At 46.4% G+C, this 19439-nt stretch overlaps 1 protein-coding gene across 1 annotated transcript in view; it reads right to left on the bottom strand.

Annotated features, from left to right (window-relative positions):
• LOC135551546 (protein unc-13 homolog C-like) overlaps positions 1 to 19439 on the bottom strand; it is a 284691-nt gene that overhangs the window by 56031 nt on the left and 209221 nt on the right. The window contains exon 25 of the mRNA XM_064982756.1: positions 3484 to 3572. Coding sequence (XP_064838828.1) covers positions 3484 to 3572 — 89 coding nt within the window. The remainder of the gene's footprint in view (positions 1 to 3483; positions 3573 to 19439) is intronic.

Below are 19439 nucleotides of genomic sequence, written 5' to 3'. Positions count from 1 at the left end.
ACACACATACAACAGATACACACATATCACAGATACACACAGACCACAGATATACACAGACCACAGATGCACACAGACCACAGATACACACATACCACAGATACACACATACCACAGATACACACAGACCACAGATACACACATACCACAGATACACACAGACCACAGATATACACAGACACACACAGACCACAGATAAACACAGACCACAGATATACAGACACACACAGACCACACATATACAGACACACACAGACCACAGATACACACAGACCACAGATACATACATACACACATACCACAGATACACACAGACCACAGATATACAGACACACAGAGACCACAGATACACACAGACCACATATACACACAGACCACAGATACACACATACACACAGACCACAGACACACACAGACCACAAATACACACATACACACAGACCTCAGACACAACGAGACCACAGATATACACAGACCACAGATACACACAGACCACAGATATACACAGACCACAGATACACACAGACCACAGATACACACAGACCATAGACAGGGAAATAACACAGGGTTAGGACAGATACACACATACCACAGATACACACAGACCACAGATACACACAGACCACAGATACACACAGAGAACAGATGCAAACAGAGCACAGATATACACAGAGACACACATTCCACAGATACACACAGACCACAGATATACAGACACACACAGACCACAGATACACACAGACCACAGATACATACATACACACATACCACAGATACAGACAGACCACAGATATACAGATACACGAAGACCACAGATACACACAGACCACAGATACACACAGACCACAGATACACACATACCACAGATACACACATACCACAGATACACACAGACCACAGATGTACACAGACCACAGATATACACAGACCATAGATACACACATACCACAGATATACACAGACCACAGATACACACAGACCACAGATACACACAAACCAAAGACAGGGAAATAACACAGGGTTAGGACAGATACACACATACCACAGATACGCACAGACCACAGATACACACAGAGCACATATGCAAACAGAGCACAGATACACACATACCACAGATACACACAGACCACAGATACACACAGACCACAGATACACACAGACAACAGATATACACAGACCACAGATACACACATACCACAGATACACACAGACAACAGATACACACATACAACAGATACACACATATCACAGATACACACAGACCACAGATATACACAGACCACAGATACACACAGACCACAGACACACACATACCACAGATACACACATACCACAGATACACACAGACCACAGATACACACATACCACAGATACACACAGACCACAGATACACACATACCACAGATACACACAGACCACAGATATACACAGACACACACAGACCACAGATATACAGACACACACAGACCACACATATACAGACACACACCAACCACAGATACACACAGACCACAGATACACACAGACCACAGATACACACATACACACAGACCACAGACACACACAGACCACAAATACACACATACACACAGACCTCAGACACAACGAGACCACAGATATACACAGACCACAGATACACACAGACCACAGATACACACAGACCACAGATACACACAGACCACAGACAGGGAAATAACACAGGGTTAGGACAGATACACACATACCACAGATACACACAGACCACAGATACACACAGACCACAGATACACACAGAGAACAGATGCAAACAGAGCACAGATATACACAGAGACACACATTCCACAGATACACACAGACCACAGATATACAGACACACACAGACCACAGATACACACAGACCACAGATACACACATACACACATACCACAGATACAGACAGACCACAGATATACAGATACACGAAGACCACAGATACACACAGACCACAGATACACACAGACCACAGATACACACATACCACAGATACACACATACCACAGATATACACATACCACAGATACACACATACCACAGATATACACATACCACAGATACACACATACAACAGATAGACACATACCACAGATACACACATACCACAGATAGACACATACCACAGATACACACATACCACAGATACACACAGGCCACAGATACACACAGACCACAGATATACACATACCACAGATACACAAATACCAGAGATATACACATACCACAGATAGACACATACCACAGATACACACAGACCACAGACAGGGAAATAACACAGGGTTAGGACAGATACACACATACCACAGATACACACAGACCACAGATACACACAGACCACAGATACACACAGAGAACAGATGCAAACAGAGCACAGATATACACAGAGCCACACATACCACAGATACACACAGACCACAGATATACACAGACACACACAGACCACAGATATACAAACACACACAGACCACACATATACAGACACACACAGACCACAGATACACACAGACCACAGATACATACATACACACATACCACAGATACACACAGACCACAGATATACAGAGACACAGAGACCACAGATACACACAGACCACAGATACACACAGACCATAGATACACACATACACACAGACCACAGACACAGACAGACCACAAATACACACATACACAGAGACCTCAGACACAACAAGACCACAGATATACACAGACCACAGATACACACAGACCACAGATACACACAGACCACATATAAACACAGACCACAGACAGGGAAATAACACAGGGTTAGGACATATACACACATACCACAGATACACACATACCACAGATACACACAGATCACAGATGCAAAAAGAGCACAGATACACACAGACCACAGATACACAATTTCCACAGATACACACAGACCACAGATATACACAGACACACACAGACCACAGATACACACAGACCACAGATATACAGATAAACGAAGACCACAGATACACACAGACCACAGATACACACAAACCACAGATACACACAGACCACAGATACACACAGACCACAGATACACACAGACCACATATAAACACAGACCACAGACAGGGAAATAACACAGGGTTAGGACAGATACACACATACCACAGATACACACATACCACAGATACACACAGATCACAGATGCAAAAAGAGCACAGATACACACAGACCACAGATACACAATTTCCACAGATACACACAGCCCACAGATATACACAGACACACACAGACCACAGATACACACAGACCACAGATATACAGACACACACAGACCACAGATATACAGACACACACAGACCACAGATACACACAGACAACAGATACATACATACACACCAACCACAGATACACACAGACCACAGATATACAGATACACGAAGACCACAGACACACACAGACCATAGATACACACAAACAAAGACACACACAGATCCCCCCCCCCACACACACCTGGAGCCGAAGACTGCACTGAGCTCATCCAGAACAGTGTTGAGTTTGTTCTGCAGTTCCTTCAGTAGTTCACTGGCCTCAGCATCCAGCTGCAACAGTAACAGGCAGGGAGATGCCCATCATTAGCTGCTACATCAATACAGCATTATATCAATATCACTATACATCTCTACTATATCACCAACACTATACATATCTACTATATGGGGCGGCAGTGTAGCCTAGTGGTTAGAGCATTGGACTAGTAACCGAAAGGTTGCAAGTTCAAATCCCCGAGCTGACAAGGTACAAAATCTGTCGTTCTGCCCCTGAACAGGCAGTTAACCCACTGTTCCAAGGCCGTCATTGAAAATAAGAATTTGTTCTTAACTGACTTGCCTAGTAAAATAAAGGTAAAATAAAGGTAAAATAAATATCACTAACACTATATATTTCCACAATATCACTAACACTATACATCTCCATTATATCACTAACACTATACATCTCCACTATATCACTAACACTATACATCTCCATTATATCACTAACACTATACATCTCCACTATATCACTAACACTATACATCTCCATAATATAACTAACACTATACATCTCCATTATATCACTAACACTATACATCTCCATTATATCACTAACACTATACATCTCCACTATATCACTAATAGGGTGTAGAGAATAGGGTGCCATTTGAAGGCAGCATAAAGGTGTTTTAGGGCAGGTTTGGTGGAGACATATAGATCCCCAACCCTCTAAATGTGTTTTAGAGCAGGTTTGGTGGAGACAGATAGATCCCCAACCCTCTAAATGTGTTTTAGTGCAGATTTTGTGGAGACAGATAGATCCCCAACCCCCTAAATGTGTTTTAGTGCAGGTTTGGTGGAGACAGATAGATCCCCAATCCTCTGAATGTGTTTTAGAGCAGGTTTGGTGGAGACAATAGATCCCCAACCCTGTGAATGTGTTTTAGAACAGGTTTGGTGGAGACAGATAGATCCCCAAACCTCAAAATGTTTTTTAGAGCAGGTTTTGTGGAGACAGATAGATCCCCAAACCTCTAAATGTGTTTTAGAGCAGGTTTGGTGGAGACAGATAGATCCCAACCTTCTAAATGTGTTTTAGAGCAGGTTTGGTGGAGACAGATAGATCCCTAACCCTCTAAATGTGTTTTAGTGCAGGTTTGGTGGAGACAGATAGATCCCCAACCCTCTGAATGTGTTTTAGAGCAGGTTTGGTGGAGACAGATAGATCCCCAACCCTCTGAATGTGTTTTAGAGCAGGTTTTGTGGAGACGGATAGATCCCCAAACCTCTAAATGTGTTTTAGAGCAGGTTTGGTGGAGACAGATAGATCCCCAACCCTCTGAATGTGTTTTAGTGCAGGTTTGGTGGAGACAGATGGATCCCCAACCCTCTGAATGTGTTTTAGAGCAGGTTTGGTGGAGACAGATAGATCCCCAACCCTCTGAATGTGTTTTAGTGCAGGTTTGGTGGAGACAGATAGATCCTCAACCCTCTGAATGTGTTTTAAAGCAGGTTTGGTGGAGACAGATAGATCCCCAACCCTCTGAATGTGTTTTAGAGCAGGTTTGGTGGAGACAGATAGATCCCCAACCCTCTAAATGTGTTTTAGTGCAGGTTTGGTGGAGACAGATAGATCCCCAACCCTCTAAAGGTGTTTTAGAGGGGAGATCTAATCTATCTGGGTGTGACGGTCTAATCGTCACTCAGTCAGCTCACAGGACCCAGCCTCCCAACTCAACTCTCTGATAGTCAGTCAAGTACATGGTTCGTACGAAAAGCACATGTTGTGTCACAGCTCCACATTACTGAATGCCTCTGAAGTACCATGTCAGGAAGAGAGGACACTGGGTGCAACCTAAATGTTCCCTATGTAGTACAATATGGGTCCTGGTCAAAAGTAGTGCACTACTGTCTTTAGGGAATAGGGTGTCATCATAACATCTATAGGGCCTGTCTGTGTATTCCAGGGTGTACTGAAAAGAGAACAGAGGGGCAGACAGCGTCATTTAGAATGACTAAAGACTTTCTGACTGGCCTGCTCCTTGAAGCGTTTAAGTCTACTCTATAGATCCCACAATCCCACCAGTTACATTGCCACTTATTCTGCAAACATAAGTGTGTGTGTGTGTGTTGTTTGTGTTTTGTGTATTGATGCTGTGTGTATAGTGGAGAGTGGTAGCTGTTTCAGGCCTGGTCCCTGAGATTGATATGTGATGAAAGCTCGCTGCTCCATGTGCATGACAGGTCATCACATTAAATCAAATCAAATGTTATTAGTCACATGCGCCGAATACAACAGGTGTAGACCTTACAGTGAAATGCTACTTACGAGCCCCTAAACCAACAAAGCAGTAAAAAAATAGTGGATATGAAATGTATATGAAAAAAAGTTACATGTAATTAAAGAGCAGCAGTAAAGTAACAATAGCGAGACTATATACAGGGGGGTACCGTTACAGAGTCAATGTGCGGGGGCACAGGTTTGTCAAGGTAATTGAGGTAATATGTACATGTAGTTAGAGTTATTAAAGTGACTATACATAGATGATAACAACAGAGAGCAGCAGTGGTGTAAAAGAGGGGGGGCAATACAAATAGTCTGGGTAGCCTTTTGATTAGATGTTCAGGAGTCTTATGGCTTGGAGGTAGAAGCTGTTTAAAAGCCTCTTGGATCTAGACTTGGCGCTCCGGTACCGCTTGCTGTGCGGTAGCAGAGAGAGCAGCCTATGACTAGGGTGGCTGGAGTCTTTGACAATTTTTTGGGCCTTCCTCTGACACCTCCTGGTATAGAGGTCCTGGAAGGCAGGAAGTTTGTCGCCAGTGAAGTCCTGGGCCGTACAGACTACCTTCTGTAGTTTCTTGCAAAACAGATAGAGACATACCCCAAGTGACTTACAGCTGTAATCGCAGCAAAAGGTGGCGCTACAAAGTATTAACTTAATGGGGCTGAATAATTTTGCACGCCCAATATTTCAGTTTTTGATTTGTTCAAAAAGTTTGACATATCCAATAAATGTCGTTCCACTTCATGATTGTGTCCCACTTGTTGATTCTTCACAAAAAATACAGTTTTATATCTTTATGTTTGAAGCCTGAAATGTGGCAAAAGGTCGCAAAGTTCAAGGGGGCCGAATACTTTCGCAAGGCACTGTATATGTGCTTTCTTGAGCAGGGGGACCTTGCAGGCGCTGCAGGATTTCAGTCCTTCACAGCGTAGTGTGTTACCAATTGTTTTCTTGGTGACTATGGTCCCAGCTGCCTTGAGATCATTGACAAGATCTTCCCATGTAGTTCTGGGCTGATTGCTCACCGTTCTCATTATCATTGCAACTCCACGAGTTGAGATCTTGCATGGAGTCCCAGGCCGAGAGAGATTGACAGTTCTTTTGTGTTCCTTCCATTTGCGAATAATCGCACCAACTGTTGTCACCTTCTCACTAAACTGCTTGAAGATAGACTTGTAGCCCATTCCAGCCTTGTGTAGGTCTACAATCTTGTCCCTGACATCATTGGAGAGCTCTTTGGTCTTGGCCATGGTGGAGAGTTTGGAAACTGATTGATTGATTGCTTCTGTGGACAGGTGTCATTTATACAGGTAACAAACTGAGATTAGGAGCACTCCCTTTAAGAGTGTGCTCCTAATCTCAGCTTGTTACCTGTATAAAAGACACTTGTGAGCCAGACATCTTTCTGATTGAGAGGGGGTCAACTACTTATTTCCCTCATTATAATGCAAATCAATTTATAACATTTTTAACATGCGTTTTTCTGGATTTTGTTGTTGTTATTCTGTCTCTCACTGTTCAAATTAACCTACCATTAAAATTAGCGACTGATCATTTCTTTGTCAGTGGGCAAACGTACAAAATCAGCAGGGAATCAAATATTTTTTTCCCTCACTGTATGTGTTCCTTTTGTCCAGGTGGGAAAGGGCAGTGTGGAGTGCAATAGAGATTGCATCATCTGCGGATCTGTTAGGGCGGTATGCAATTTGGAGTGGGTCTTGGATTTCTGGGATAATGGTGTTGATGTGAGCCATGACCAGCATTTCAAAGCACTTCATGGCTACAGATGTGAGTGCTATGGGTCAGTAGTCATTGAGGCAGGTTACCTTAGTATTCTTGGGCACAGGGACTATGGTGATCTGCTTATAATGTTGGTATTACAGATTAGGACAGGGAGAGGTTGAAAACATCAGTGACGACACTTGCCAGTTGGTCAGCGCATGCTCGCAGTACACGTCCTGGTAAGCCGTCTGGCCCTGCGGCCGTGTGAATGTTGACCTGTTTAAAGGTCTTACTCACATCGGCTGTGGAGAGTTCCGGTTCCGGGTTGGAGCGAGCGGTCGCATCTACACTTCGGTCCGCAGGTAGTATAACTTTTCATTACATTTTCATTACATTTCATTATAGTACAACGGTTTGATTTGTCTAACCTTAGCAATTCCTTCTTAGCTAGCTACATAGCCGTCTTGGTATCAAAGATAATTGCGTAATTATCGTATTTCGTCGTCCTAACGTAGTCTACACTGCTATCTGCTATCTGCCCAGCAGCTAGCTAATCGTCCACCGTCTACCAGCACTGTAGAAACTATTACACTCAACTGAACGACTCGATTAGTGTAGTGTTAGCTAGCTACATAGTTGTCTTTGCTGTCTTCGTATCCAAAATAATTGTGTAGTTTAGAGTGTGTAGACTTAGAGTGATTATCTTAATTTACCGAGGTTAGCTAGCCAGCTATTTGTCGTCCTTAACGTAGGAGATACTGCTAGCTAGCTAGCCAACAGCTAGCCAACGTCTACCGAATAAGAACTTCAACAACCCGGTCAACATTCCGCTTCGCTCCACAGGTAGTATCACATTTTCATTTCACTTCATTACAGTACAACGGTTTGATTTGTTTGATCGTAGCTAGCTAGCTACATAGCCGTCTTTGTATCTAAGACAATTGTGTAGTCTAGAGCGATTTTCTAGGTTAGCTAGCCAGCTATTGTCGTTCTTTTAACGTAACGTAACGTAATCAACACTGCTAGCTAGCCGGCTAGCCCCCGAATAGCAGCACTGTAGAAACTATTACACTCGACGGAACGACTTGATTAGTGTAGTGTCAACAACGCAGCCACTGCCTGCTAGCCTACTCCAGCAGTACTGTATCATTTCAATCATTTTAGTCAATAAGATTCTTGCTACGTAAGCTTAACTTTCTGAACATTCGAGACGTGTAGTCCACTTGTCATTCCAATCTCCTTTGCATTAGCGTAGCCTCTTCTGTAGCCTGTCAACTATGTGTCTATCTATCCCTGTTCTCTAACCCTAATCTGGTAGTCCCTGCGCGCACGACCCACGTGGAGTTCCAGGTCTCCGGTAGCCTCTGGAACTGCCGATCTGCGGCCAACAAGGCAGAGTTCATCTCAGCCTATCCCTCCCTCCAGTCCCTCGACTTCTTGGCACTGACGGAAACATGGATCACCACAGATAACACTGCTACATTTACATTTACATTTAAGTCATTTAGCAGACGCTCTTATCCAGAGCGACTTACAAATTGGTGAATTCACCTTCTGACATCCAGTGGAACAGCCACTGCTCTCTCTTCGTCCGCCCACGTGTTCTCGCACACCCCGAGAGCTTCTGGTCAGCGGGGTGGTGGCACCGGGATCCTCATCTCTCCCAAGTGGTCATTCTCTCTTTCTCCCCTTACCCATCTGTCTATCGCCTCCTTTGAATTCCATGCTGTCACAGTTACCAGCCCTTTCAAGCTTAACATCCTTATCATTTATCGCCCTCCAGGTTCCCTCGGAGAGTTCATCAATGAGCTTGATGCCTTGATAAGCTCCTTTCCTGAGGACGGCTCACCTCTTACAGTCCTGGGCGACTTTAACCTCCCCACGTCTACCTTTGACTCATTCCTCTCTGCCTCCTTCTTTCCACTCCTCTCCTCTTTTGACCTCACCCTCTCACCTTCCCCCCTACTCACAAGGCAGGCAATACGCTCGACCTCATCTTTACTAGATGCTGTTCTTCCACTAACCTCATTGCAACTCCCCTCCAAGTCTCCGACCACTACCTTGTATCCTTTTCCCTCTCGCTCTCATCCAACACTTCCCACACTGCCCCTACTCGGATGGTATCGCGCCGTCCCAACCTTCGCTCTCTCTCCTCCGCTACTCTCTCCTCTTCCATCCTATCATCTATTCCCTCTGCTCATACCTTCTCCAACCTATCTCCTGATTCTGCCTCCTCAACCCTCCTCTCTTCCCTTTCTGCATCCTTTGACTCACTATGTCCCCTATCCTCCAGGCCGGCTCGGTCCTCCCCTCCCGCTCCGTGGCTCGACGACTCATTGCGAGCTCACAGAACAGTGCTCCGGGCAGCCGAGCGGAAATGGAGGAAAACTCGCCTCCCTGCGGACCTGGCATCCTTTCACTCCCTCCTCTCTACATTTTCCTCCTCTGTCTCTGCTGCTAAAGCCACTTTCTACCACTCTAAATTCCAAGCATCTGCCTCTAACCCTAGGAAGCTCTTTGCCACCTTCTCCTCCCTCCTGAATCCTCCTCCCCCTCCCCCCTCCTCCTCCCTCTCTGCAGATGACTTCGTCAACCATTTTGAAAAGAAGGTCGACGACATCCGATCCTCGTTTGCTAAGTCAAACGACACCGCTGGTTCTGCTCACACTGCCCTACCCTGTGCTCTGAGCTCTTTCTCCCCTCTCTCTCCAGATGAAATCTCGCTTCTTGTGACGGCCGGCCGCCCAACAACCTGCCCGCTTGACCCTATCCCCTCCTCTCTTCTCCAGACCATTTCCGGAGACCTTCTCCCTTACCTCACCTCGCTCATCAACTCATCCCTGACCGCTGGCTACGTCCCTTCCGTCTTCAAGAGAGCGAGAGTGGCACCCCTTCTGAAAAAACCTACACTCGATCCCTCCGATGTCAACAACTACAGACCAGTATCCCTTCTTTCTTTTCTCTCCAAAACTCTTGAATGTGCCGTCCTTGGCCAGCTCTCCCGCTATCTCTCTCAGAATGACCTTCTTGATCCAAATCAGTCAGGTTTCAAGACTAGAATCTGTCTCCTCGCCACGCGCTCTCACCACTGGTGTCCCCCAGGGCTCTGTTCTAGGCCCTCTCCTATTCTCGCTATACACCAAGTCACTTGGCTCTGTCATAACCTCACATGGTCTCTCCTATCATTGCTATGCAGACTACACACAATTAATCTTCTCCTTTCCCCCTTCTGATGACCAGGTGGCGAATCGCATCTCTGCATGTCTGGCAGACATATCAGTGTGGATGACGGATCACCACCTCAAGCTGAACCTCGGCAAGACGGAGCTGCTCTTCCTCCCGGGGAAGGACTGCCCGTTCCATGATCTCGCCATCACGGTTGACAACTCCATTGTGTCCTCCTCCCAGAGCGCTAAGAACCTTGGCGTGATCCTGGACAACACCCTGTCGTTCTTAACTAACATCAAGGCGGTGGCCCGTTCCTGTAGGTTCATGCTCTACAACATCCGCAGAGTACGACCCTGCCTCACACAGGAAGCGGCGCAGGTCCTAATCCAGGCACTTGTCATCTCCCGTCTGGATTACTGCAACTCGCTGTTGGCTGGGCTCCCTGCCTGTGCCATTAAACCCCTACAACTCATCCAGAACTCCGCAGCCCGTCTGGTGTTCAACCTTCCCAAGTTCTCTCACGTCACCCCGCTCCTCCGCTCTCTCCACTGGCTTCCAGTTGAAGCTTGCATCCGCTACAAGACCATGGTGCTTGCCTACGGAGCTGTGAGGGGAACGGCACCGCAGTACCTCCAGGCTCTGATCAGGCCCTACACCCAAACAAGGGCACTGCGTTCATCCACCTCTGGCCTGCTCGCCTCCCTACCACTGAGGAAGTACAGTTCCCGCTCAGCCCAGTCAAAACTGTTCGCTGCTCTGGCCCCCCAATGGTGGAACAAACTCCCTCACGACGCCAGGACAGTGGAGTCAATCACCACCTTCCGGAGACACCTGAAACCCCACCTCTTCAAGGAATACCTAGGATAGGATAAAGTAATCCTTCTCACCCCCCTTAAATGATTTAGATGCACTATTGTAAAGTGGCTGCTCCACTGGATGTCAGAAGGTGAATTCACCAATTTGTAAGTCGCTCTGGATAAGAGCGTCTGCTAAATGACTTAAATGTAATGTAAATGTGAGAGCGTGATCACACAGTCTTCCGGAACAGCTGATGCTCTCATGCATGTTTCAGTGTTATTTGCCTTGACACGAGCATAGAAGTTATTTAGCTTATCTGGTAGGTTCGTGTCACTGGGCAGCTCTCGGCTGTGCTTCCCTTTGTGGTATGTAATGGTTTGCAAGTCCTGCCATATCCGATGAGCATTAGAGCCAGGGTAGTACAATTCGATGCTAGTCCTTTATTAACGCCTCTGTTTGATGGTTAGTCGGAGGGCATAGTGGGATTTCTTATAAGCTTCGGGTTAGAGTCCCGCTCCTAGCCTTTAGTTCAGTGCGGATGTTGCCTGTTATCCATGGCTTATGGTTGGGTTATGTACGTACGGTCACTGTGAGGACGACGTCGTCGATGCACTTATTGATGTAGCCAATGACTGATGTGGTGTACTCCTCATTGCCATCGGAGGAATCCCTGAACATATTCCAGTCTGTGATAGCAAAACCGTCCTGTAACTTAGCATCTGCTTCATCTGACCACTTTTTTTATTGATTGAGTCACTGATGCTTCCGGCTTTAATTTTTGCTTATAAGCAGGAATCAGGAGGATAGAATTATGGTCAGATTTGCCAAATGGAGGGCGAGGGAGAGCTTTGTATGAGTCTCTGTGTGTGGAGTAAAAGGTGGTCTAGAGTTTTTTTCCCTCTGGTTGCACATGTGACATGCTGATATAAAGACCGATATAAGCTTCCCTGCATTAAAGTCCCCGGCCACAAGGAGCACTGCCTCTGGGTGTGCGTTTTACTGTTTGCTTATGGCGGAATACAGCTCATTGAATGCGGTCTTCGTGCCAGCCTCAGTCTGTGGTGGTATGTAGACAGCTACGAAAAATACAGATGAAAACTCTCTAGGTACATAGAGTGGTCTACAGTTTATCATGAGATACTCTACCTCATGCGAACAAAACCTTGAGACTTCCTTAGATATCGTGCACCAGCTGTTATTTACAAAAATACATAGTCCACCGCCCCTTGTTTTACCAGACGCCGCTGTTCCATACTGCCGGTACAGCCTATAACCAGCCAGCTGTATGTTGATAATGTCATCGTTCAGCCACCACTCCATGGAGCATGAGATATTATAGTTTTCCAATGTTCCGTTGGTAGTTAATCTTCCGCGTAGGTCATCGATTTTATTTTCCAAAGGTTGCACGCTTGCTAGCAGAATAGAAGGCAGTGTGAGTTTATTCGATTGCTTAGAAATTCTCAGAAGACAGCCCGCCCTCCGGCCCCTTTTTCTCTGCCTTCTCTCACGCAAATGACGGGGATCTGGGCCTGTTCCCGGGAAAGCAATGTGTCATTCACGTCGTGCTCATTAAAGGAAAAAAAGGACTCTGCCAGTTCGTGGTGAGTAATCGCAGTTTGGCAGTTATTTTCATAAGAGATGGTAGCAGCAACATTATGTATGAAAAAAGTTTTAAAATAAGTTGAAAACAACGCAAAGAAACAAACCAAAAAATCACAATTGGATAGAAACACGTCAGCCTTCTTATCCAGTGCCACTTTACAGTGTGTGTGCATATATATATACATATATATATACATATATATATATATACATATATATATATATATATATATATATATATATATATATATATATATATATATATATATATATATATATATATATATATATATATATATATATGTGTGTGTGTGTGTGTGTGTGTGTGTGTGTGTGTGTGTGTGTGTGTGTGTGTGTGTGTAATTGTGACAGATCCTCACATTAGGTTAGATAAGAGTCATGCAGTCGCAGACCAGCTCTCTAATCCTATCTCATTCTGATGGTGGATGGCTTCTAGAGACAGCTGTTGTGTATAGTAAGCCATTATAGAAGCCATTACACAGCGATCAAGATGTTATCCTCTCTCACGTCTCTGTCTCAGCCTTGCAGAAGTTGATGTTATGTCCATGAAATGAAGGATGTGTTATTTCTCATTCTATAATATGTAGAGCCTGAAATATGTGTTATTCCAAATGATATGATAGCACATTGATCTGTGTAATTGCCCTGGCTTTCAGTTTGCTAATTGCTTTGGGAACACTTTCACTGCCATTCAGCCAGTAATGTGTTTTTGTGCTGAGGTCTGCCTAAAATGGAAAAAACATTTAGTTTATCAACCTGCATGATCCATTATGTTCCGCTATCATTAGGAATAGCTGTCTAATGCATGAATGACAAAGTAGTTTATAGTGGTATCAGGTTGTGATTACTATTGTATGTTTTTCCTGAATAATGCAACACCCCTGTCACTCAATTCGCCTAATAAATCACCTGTCAAATGTCTAAAGCAGGAGCTACAGCCAAACCAACTAAAGCCGTTAATTTCAGTCAGATATGTCTATGTCTTTGTCCTGAATGGCACCCCTTTCCCTTTACAGTGCACTACTTTTATAGCGCACTACATTACTTGCTCAAATGTAGTACACTGGAAAGGGAATATGGTGCATTTGGATGCAGACTCTGTCTGTTCAGATGCCTCATTACTGTAACAGAGCCTTTACTTCAGAGAGAGAGAGAGAGAGAGAGAGCACAGCTGGGGAGTTTTGTAAGCATTTGAGAAGCTCATCAGAGTTTGTACGAAATCTTGTCGAGAGCATTTTGTAGCTTCAGCTTGGGGACCAAAAATAATTGAGTGCGGGGGCAAGATGCTAGATAAATACTGTGCCCTGACAGAACGCGGGGGCTAGATGACAGATGAATAATGCTCCCTGACAGAAAGTTGGGCTACATGCAAGATAAATACTGCTCCCTGACAGAGAGTGGGGCTAGATGACAGATGAATACTGCTCCCTGACAGATAGTGGGGGCTAAATGACAGATGAATGCTGCTCCCTGACAGAGAGTGGGGGCTAAATGACAGATGAATACTGCTCCCTGACAGAGAGTGGGGCTAGGTGACAGATGAATACTGTTCCCTGACAGAGAGTGGGGCTAGATGACAGATGAATACTGCTCCCTGACAGAGAGTGGGGCTAAATGACAGATGAATACTGTTCCCTGACAGAGAGTGGGGCTAGATGACAGATGAATACTGCTCCCTGACAGAGAGTGGGGCTAGATGACAGATGAATAATGCTCCCTGACAGAGAGTGGGGCTAGATGACAGATGAATACTGTTCCCTGACAGAGAGTGGGGCTAGATGACAGATGAATACTGCTCCCTGACAGAGAGTGGGGGCTAGATGACAGATGAATACTGTTCCCTGACAGAGAGTGGGGGCTAGATGACAGATGAATACTGCTCCCTGACAGAGAGTGGGGCTAGATGACAGATGAATACTGCTCCCTGACAGAGAGTGGGGGCTAAATGACAGATGAATACTGCTCCCTGACAGAGAGTGGGGGCTAGATGACAGATGAATACTGCTCCCTGACAGAGAGTGGGGCTAGATGACAGATGAATACTGCTCCCTGACAGAGAGTGGGGCTAGATGACAGATGAATACTGCTCCCTGACAGAGAGTGGTGGCTAAATGACAGATGAATACTTTCCCTGACAGAGAGTGGGGCTAGATGACAGATGAATACTGCTCCCTGACAGAGAGTGGGGCTAGATGACAGATGAATACTGCTCCCTGACAGAGAGTGGGGCTAGATGACAGATGAATACTGCTCCCTGACAGAGAGTGGGGGCTAGATGACAGATGAATAATGCTCCCTGACAGAGAGTGGGGGATGACAGATGAATATGACAGATGAATAGATGACAGATGAATACTGCTCCCTGACAGAGAGTGGGGGCTAGATGACAGATGAATACTGTTCCCTGACAGAGAGTGGGGCTAGATGACAGATGAATACTGCTCCCTGGCAGAGAGTGGGGCTAGATGACAGATGAATACTGCTCCCTGACAGAGAGTGGGGGCTAAATGACAGATAAATAATGCTCCCTGACAGAGAGTGGGGCTAGATGACAGATGAATACTGGGGGGCTAAATGACAGATGAATACTGCTCCCTGACAGAGAGTGGGGGCTAGATGACAGATGAATACTGCTCCCTGACAGAGAGTGGGGCTAGATGACAGATGAATACTGCTCCCTGACAGAGAGTGGGGCTAGATGACAGATGAATACTGCTCCCTGACAGAGAGTGGGGCTAGATGACAGATGAATAATGCTCCATGACAGAGAGTGGGGCTAGATGACAGATGAATACTGCTCCCTGACAGAGAGTGGGGGCTAGATGACAGATGAATACTGCTCCCTGACAGAGAGTGGGGCTAGATGACAGATGAATACTGCTCCCTGACAGAGAGTGGGGCTAGATGACAGATGAATACTGCTCCCTGACAGAGAGTGGGGCTAGATGACAGATGAATACTGCTCCCTGACAGAGAGTGGGGGCTAGATGACAGATAAATAATGCTCCCTGACAGAGAGTGGGGGATGCCAGATGAATACTGACAGATAGCGGGGGCTAGGTGACAGATGAATACTGCTCCCTGACAGAGAGTGGGCTAGATGACAGATGAATACTGCTCCCTGACAGATAGTGGGGGCTAGGTGACAGATGAATACTGCTCCCTGACAGAGAGTGGGGGCTAAATGACAGATGAATACACAGAGAGTGGGGGCTAAATGACAGATGAATACTGCCCCTGACAGAGAGTGGGGCTAGATGACAGATGAATACTGCTCCCTGACAGAGAGTGGGGCTAGATGACAGATGAATACTGCACCCTGACAGAGAGTGGGGCTAGATGACAGATGAATACTGCTCCCTGACAAAGAGTGGGGGCTAGATGACAGATGAATACTGCTCCCTGACAGAGAGTGGGGCTAGATGACAGATGAATACTGCTCCCTGACAGAGAGTGGGGCTGACAGATGAATACTGCTTCCTGACAGATGGGGCTAGATGACAGATGAATAATGCTCCCTGACAGAGAGTGGGGCTAGATGACAGATGAATACTGCTCCCTGACAGAGAGTGGGCTGATGACAGATGAATACTGTCCCTGACAGAGAGTGGGGGCTAGATGACAGATGAATACTGTTCCCTGACAGAGAGTGGGGCCAGATGAATACTGCTCCCTGACAGAGAGTGGGGCTAGATGACAGATGAATACTGCTCCCTGACAGAGAGTGGGGGCTAAATGACAGATGAATACTGCTCCCTGACAGAGAGTGGGGGCTAGATGACAGATGAATACTGCTCCCTGACAGAGAGTGGGGCTAGATGACAGATGAATACTGCTCCCTGACAGAGAGTGGGGCTAGATGACAGATGAATACTGCCCCTGACAGAGAGTGGGGCTAGATGACAGATGAATAATGGACAGAGAGTGGGGCTAGATGACAGATGAATACTGCTCCCTGACAGAGAGTGGGGGCTAGATGACAGATGAATACTGCTCCCTGACAGAGAGTGGGGCTAGATGACAGATGAATACTGCTCCCTGACAGAGAGTGGGGCTAGATGACAGATGAATACTGCTCCCTGACAGAGAGTGGGGCTAGATGACAGATGAATACTGCTCCCTGACAGAGAGTGGGGGCTAGATGACAGATAAATAACGCTCCCTGACAGAGAGTGGGGCGAGATGCCAGGTGAATACTGCTCCCTGACAGATAGCGGGGCTAGGTGACAGATGAATACTGCTCCCTGACAGAGAGTGGGGCTAGATGACAGATGAATACTGCTCCCTGACAGATAGTGGGGGCTAAATGACAGATGAATGCTGCTCCCTGACAGAGAGTGGGGGCTAAATGACAGATGAATACTGCTCCCTGACATAGAGTGGGGGCTAGATGACAGATGAATACTGCTCCCTGACAGAGAGTGGGCTAGATGACAGATGAATACTGCTCCCTGACAGAGAGTGGGGCTAGATGACAGATGAATACTGCTCCCTGACAGAGAGTGGGGCTAGATGACAGATGAATACTGCTCCCTGACATAGAGTGGGGGCTAGATGACAGATGAATACTGCTCCCTGACAGAGAGTGGGGGCTAAATGACAGATGAATACTTCTCCCTGACAGAGAGTGGGGCTAGATGACAGATGAATACTGCTCCCTGGCAGAGAGTGGGGCTAGATGACAGATGAATACTGCTCCCTGACAGAGAGTGGGGCTAGATGACAGATGAATACTGCTCCCTGACAGAGAGTGGGGCTAGATGACAGATGAATAATGCTCCCTGACAGAGAGTGGGGCTAGATGACAGATGAATACTGCTCCCTGACAGAGAGTGGGGCTAGATGACAGATGAATACTGCTCCCTGACAGAGAGTGGGGGCTAGATGACAGATGAATACTGTTCCCTGACAGAGAGGCTAGATGACAGATGAATACTGCTCCCTGACAGAGAGTGGGGCTAGATGACAGATGAATACTGCTCCCTGACAGAGAGTGGGGCTAGATGACAGATGAATACTGCTCCCTGACAGAGAGTGGGGGCTAAATGACAGATGAATACTTCTCCCTGACAGAGTGGGGCTAGATGACAGATGAATACTGCTCCCTGGCAGAGAGTGGGGCTAGATGACAGATGAATACTGCTCCCTGACAGAGAGTGGGGCTACATGACAGATGAATACTGCTCCCTGACAGAGAGGGGGCTAGATGACAGATGAATAATGGTCCCTGACAGAGAGTGGGGCTAGATGACAGATGAATACTGCTCCCTGACAGAGAGTGGGGCTAGATGACAGATGAATACTGCTCCCTGACAGAGAGTGGGGGCTAGATGACAGATGAATACTGTTCCTTGACAGAGAGTGGGGCTAGATGACAGATGAATACTGCTCCCTGACAGAGAGTGGGGCTAGATGACAGATGAATACTGCTCCCTGACAGAGAGTGGGGCTAGATGACAGATGAATACTGCTCACTGACAGAGAGTGGGGCTAAATGACAGATGAATACTGCTCCCTGACAGAGAGTGGGGGCTAGATGACAGATGAATACTGCTCCCTGACAGAGAGTGGGGCTAGATGACAGATGAATACTGCTCCCTGACAGAGAGTGGGGCTAGATGACAGATGAATACTGTTCCCTGACAGAGAGTGGGGCTAGACGACAGATGAATAATGCTCCCTGACAGAGAGTGGGGCTAGATGACAGATGAATACTGTTCCCTGACAGAGAGTGGGGGCTAGATGACAGATGAATACTGCTCCCTGACAGAGAGTGGGGCTAGATGACAGATGAATACTGCTCCCTGACAGAGAGTGGGGCTAGATGACAGATGAATACTGCTCCCTGACAGAGAGTGGGGCTAGATGACAGATGAATACTGCTCCCTGACAGAGAGTGGGGGCTAAATGACAGATAAATAATGCTCCCTGACAGAGAGTGGGGGCGAGATGCCAGATGAATACTGCTCCCTGACAGATAGCGGGGGCTGGTGACAGATGAATACTGCTCCCTGACAGAGAGTAGATGAATACTGCTCCCTGACAGATAGTGGGGGCTAGGTGACAGATGAATACTGCTCCCTGACAGAGAGTGGGGGCTAAATGACAGATGAATACTGCTCCCTGACAGAGAGTGGGGGCCTGAATACTGCTCCCTGACAGAGAGTGGGGCTAGATGACAGATGAATACTGCTCCCTGACAGAGAGTGGGGCTAGATGACAGATGAATACTGCTCCCTGACAGAGAGTGGGGCTAGATGACAGATGAATACTGCTCCCTGACATAGAGTGGGGGCTAGATGACAGATGAATACTGCTCCCTGACAGAGAGTGGGGG

The sequence above is a fragment of the Oncorhynchus masou genome, chromosome 1, assembly GCF_036934945.1.
Source record: "Oncorhynchus masou masou isolate Uvic2021 chromosome 1, UVic_Omas_1.1, whole genome shotgun sequence".
Taxonomy (NCBI): domain Eukaryota; kingdom Metazoa; phylum Chordata; class Actinopteri; order Salmoniformes; family Salmonidae; genus Oncorhynchus; species Oncorhynchus masou.
Note: the sequence above shows the minus strand (reverse complement) of the source record. Positions and strands in the feature narration are given on the sequence as shown.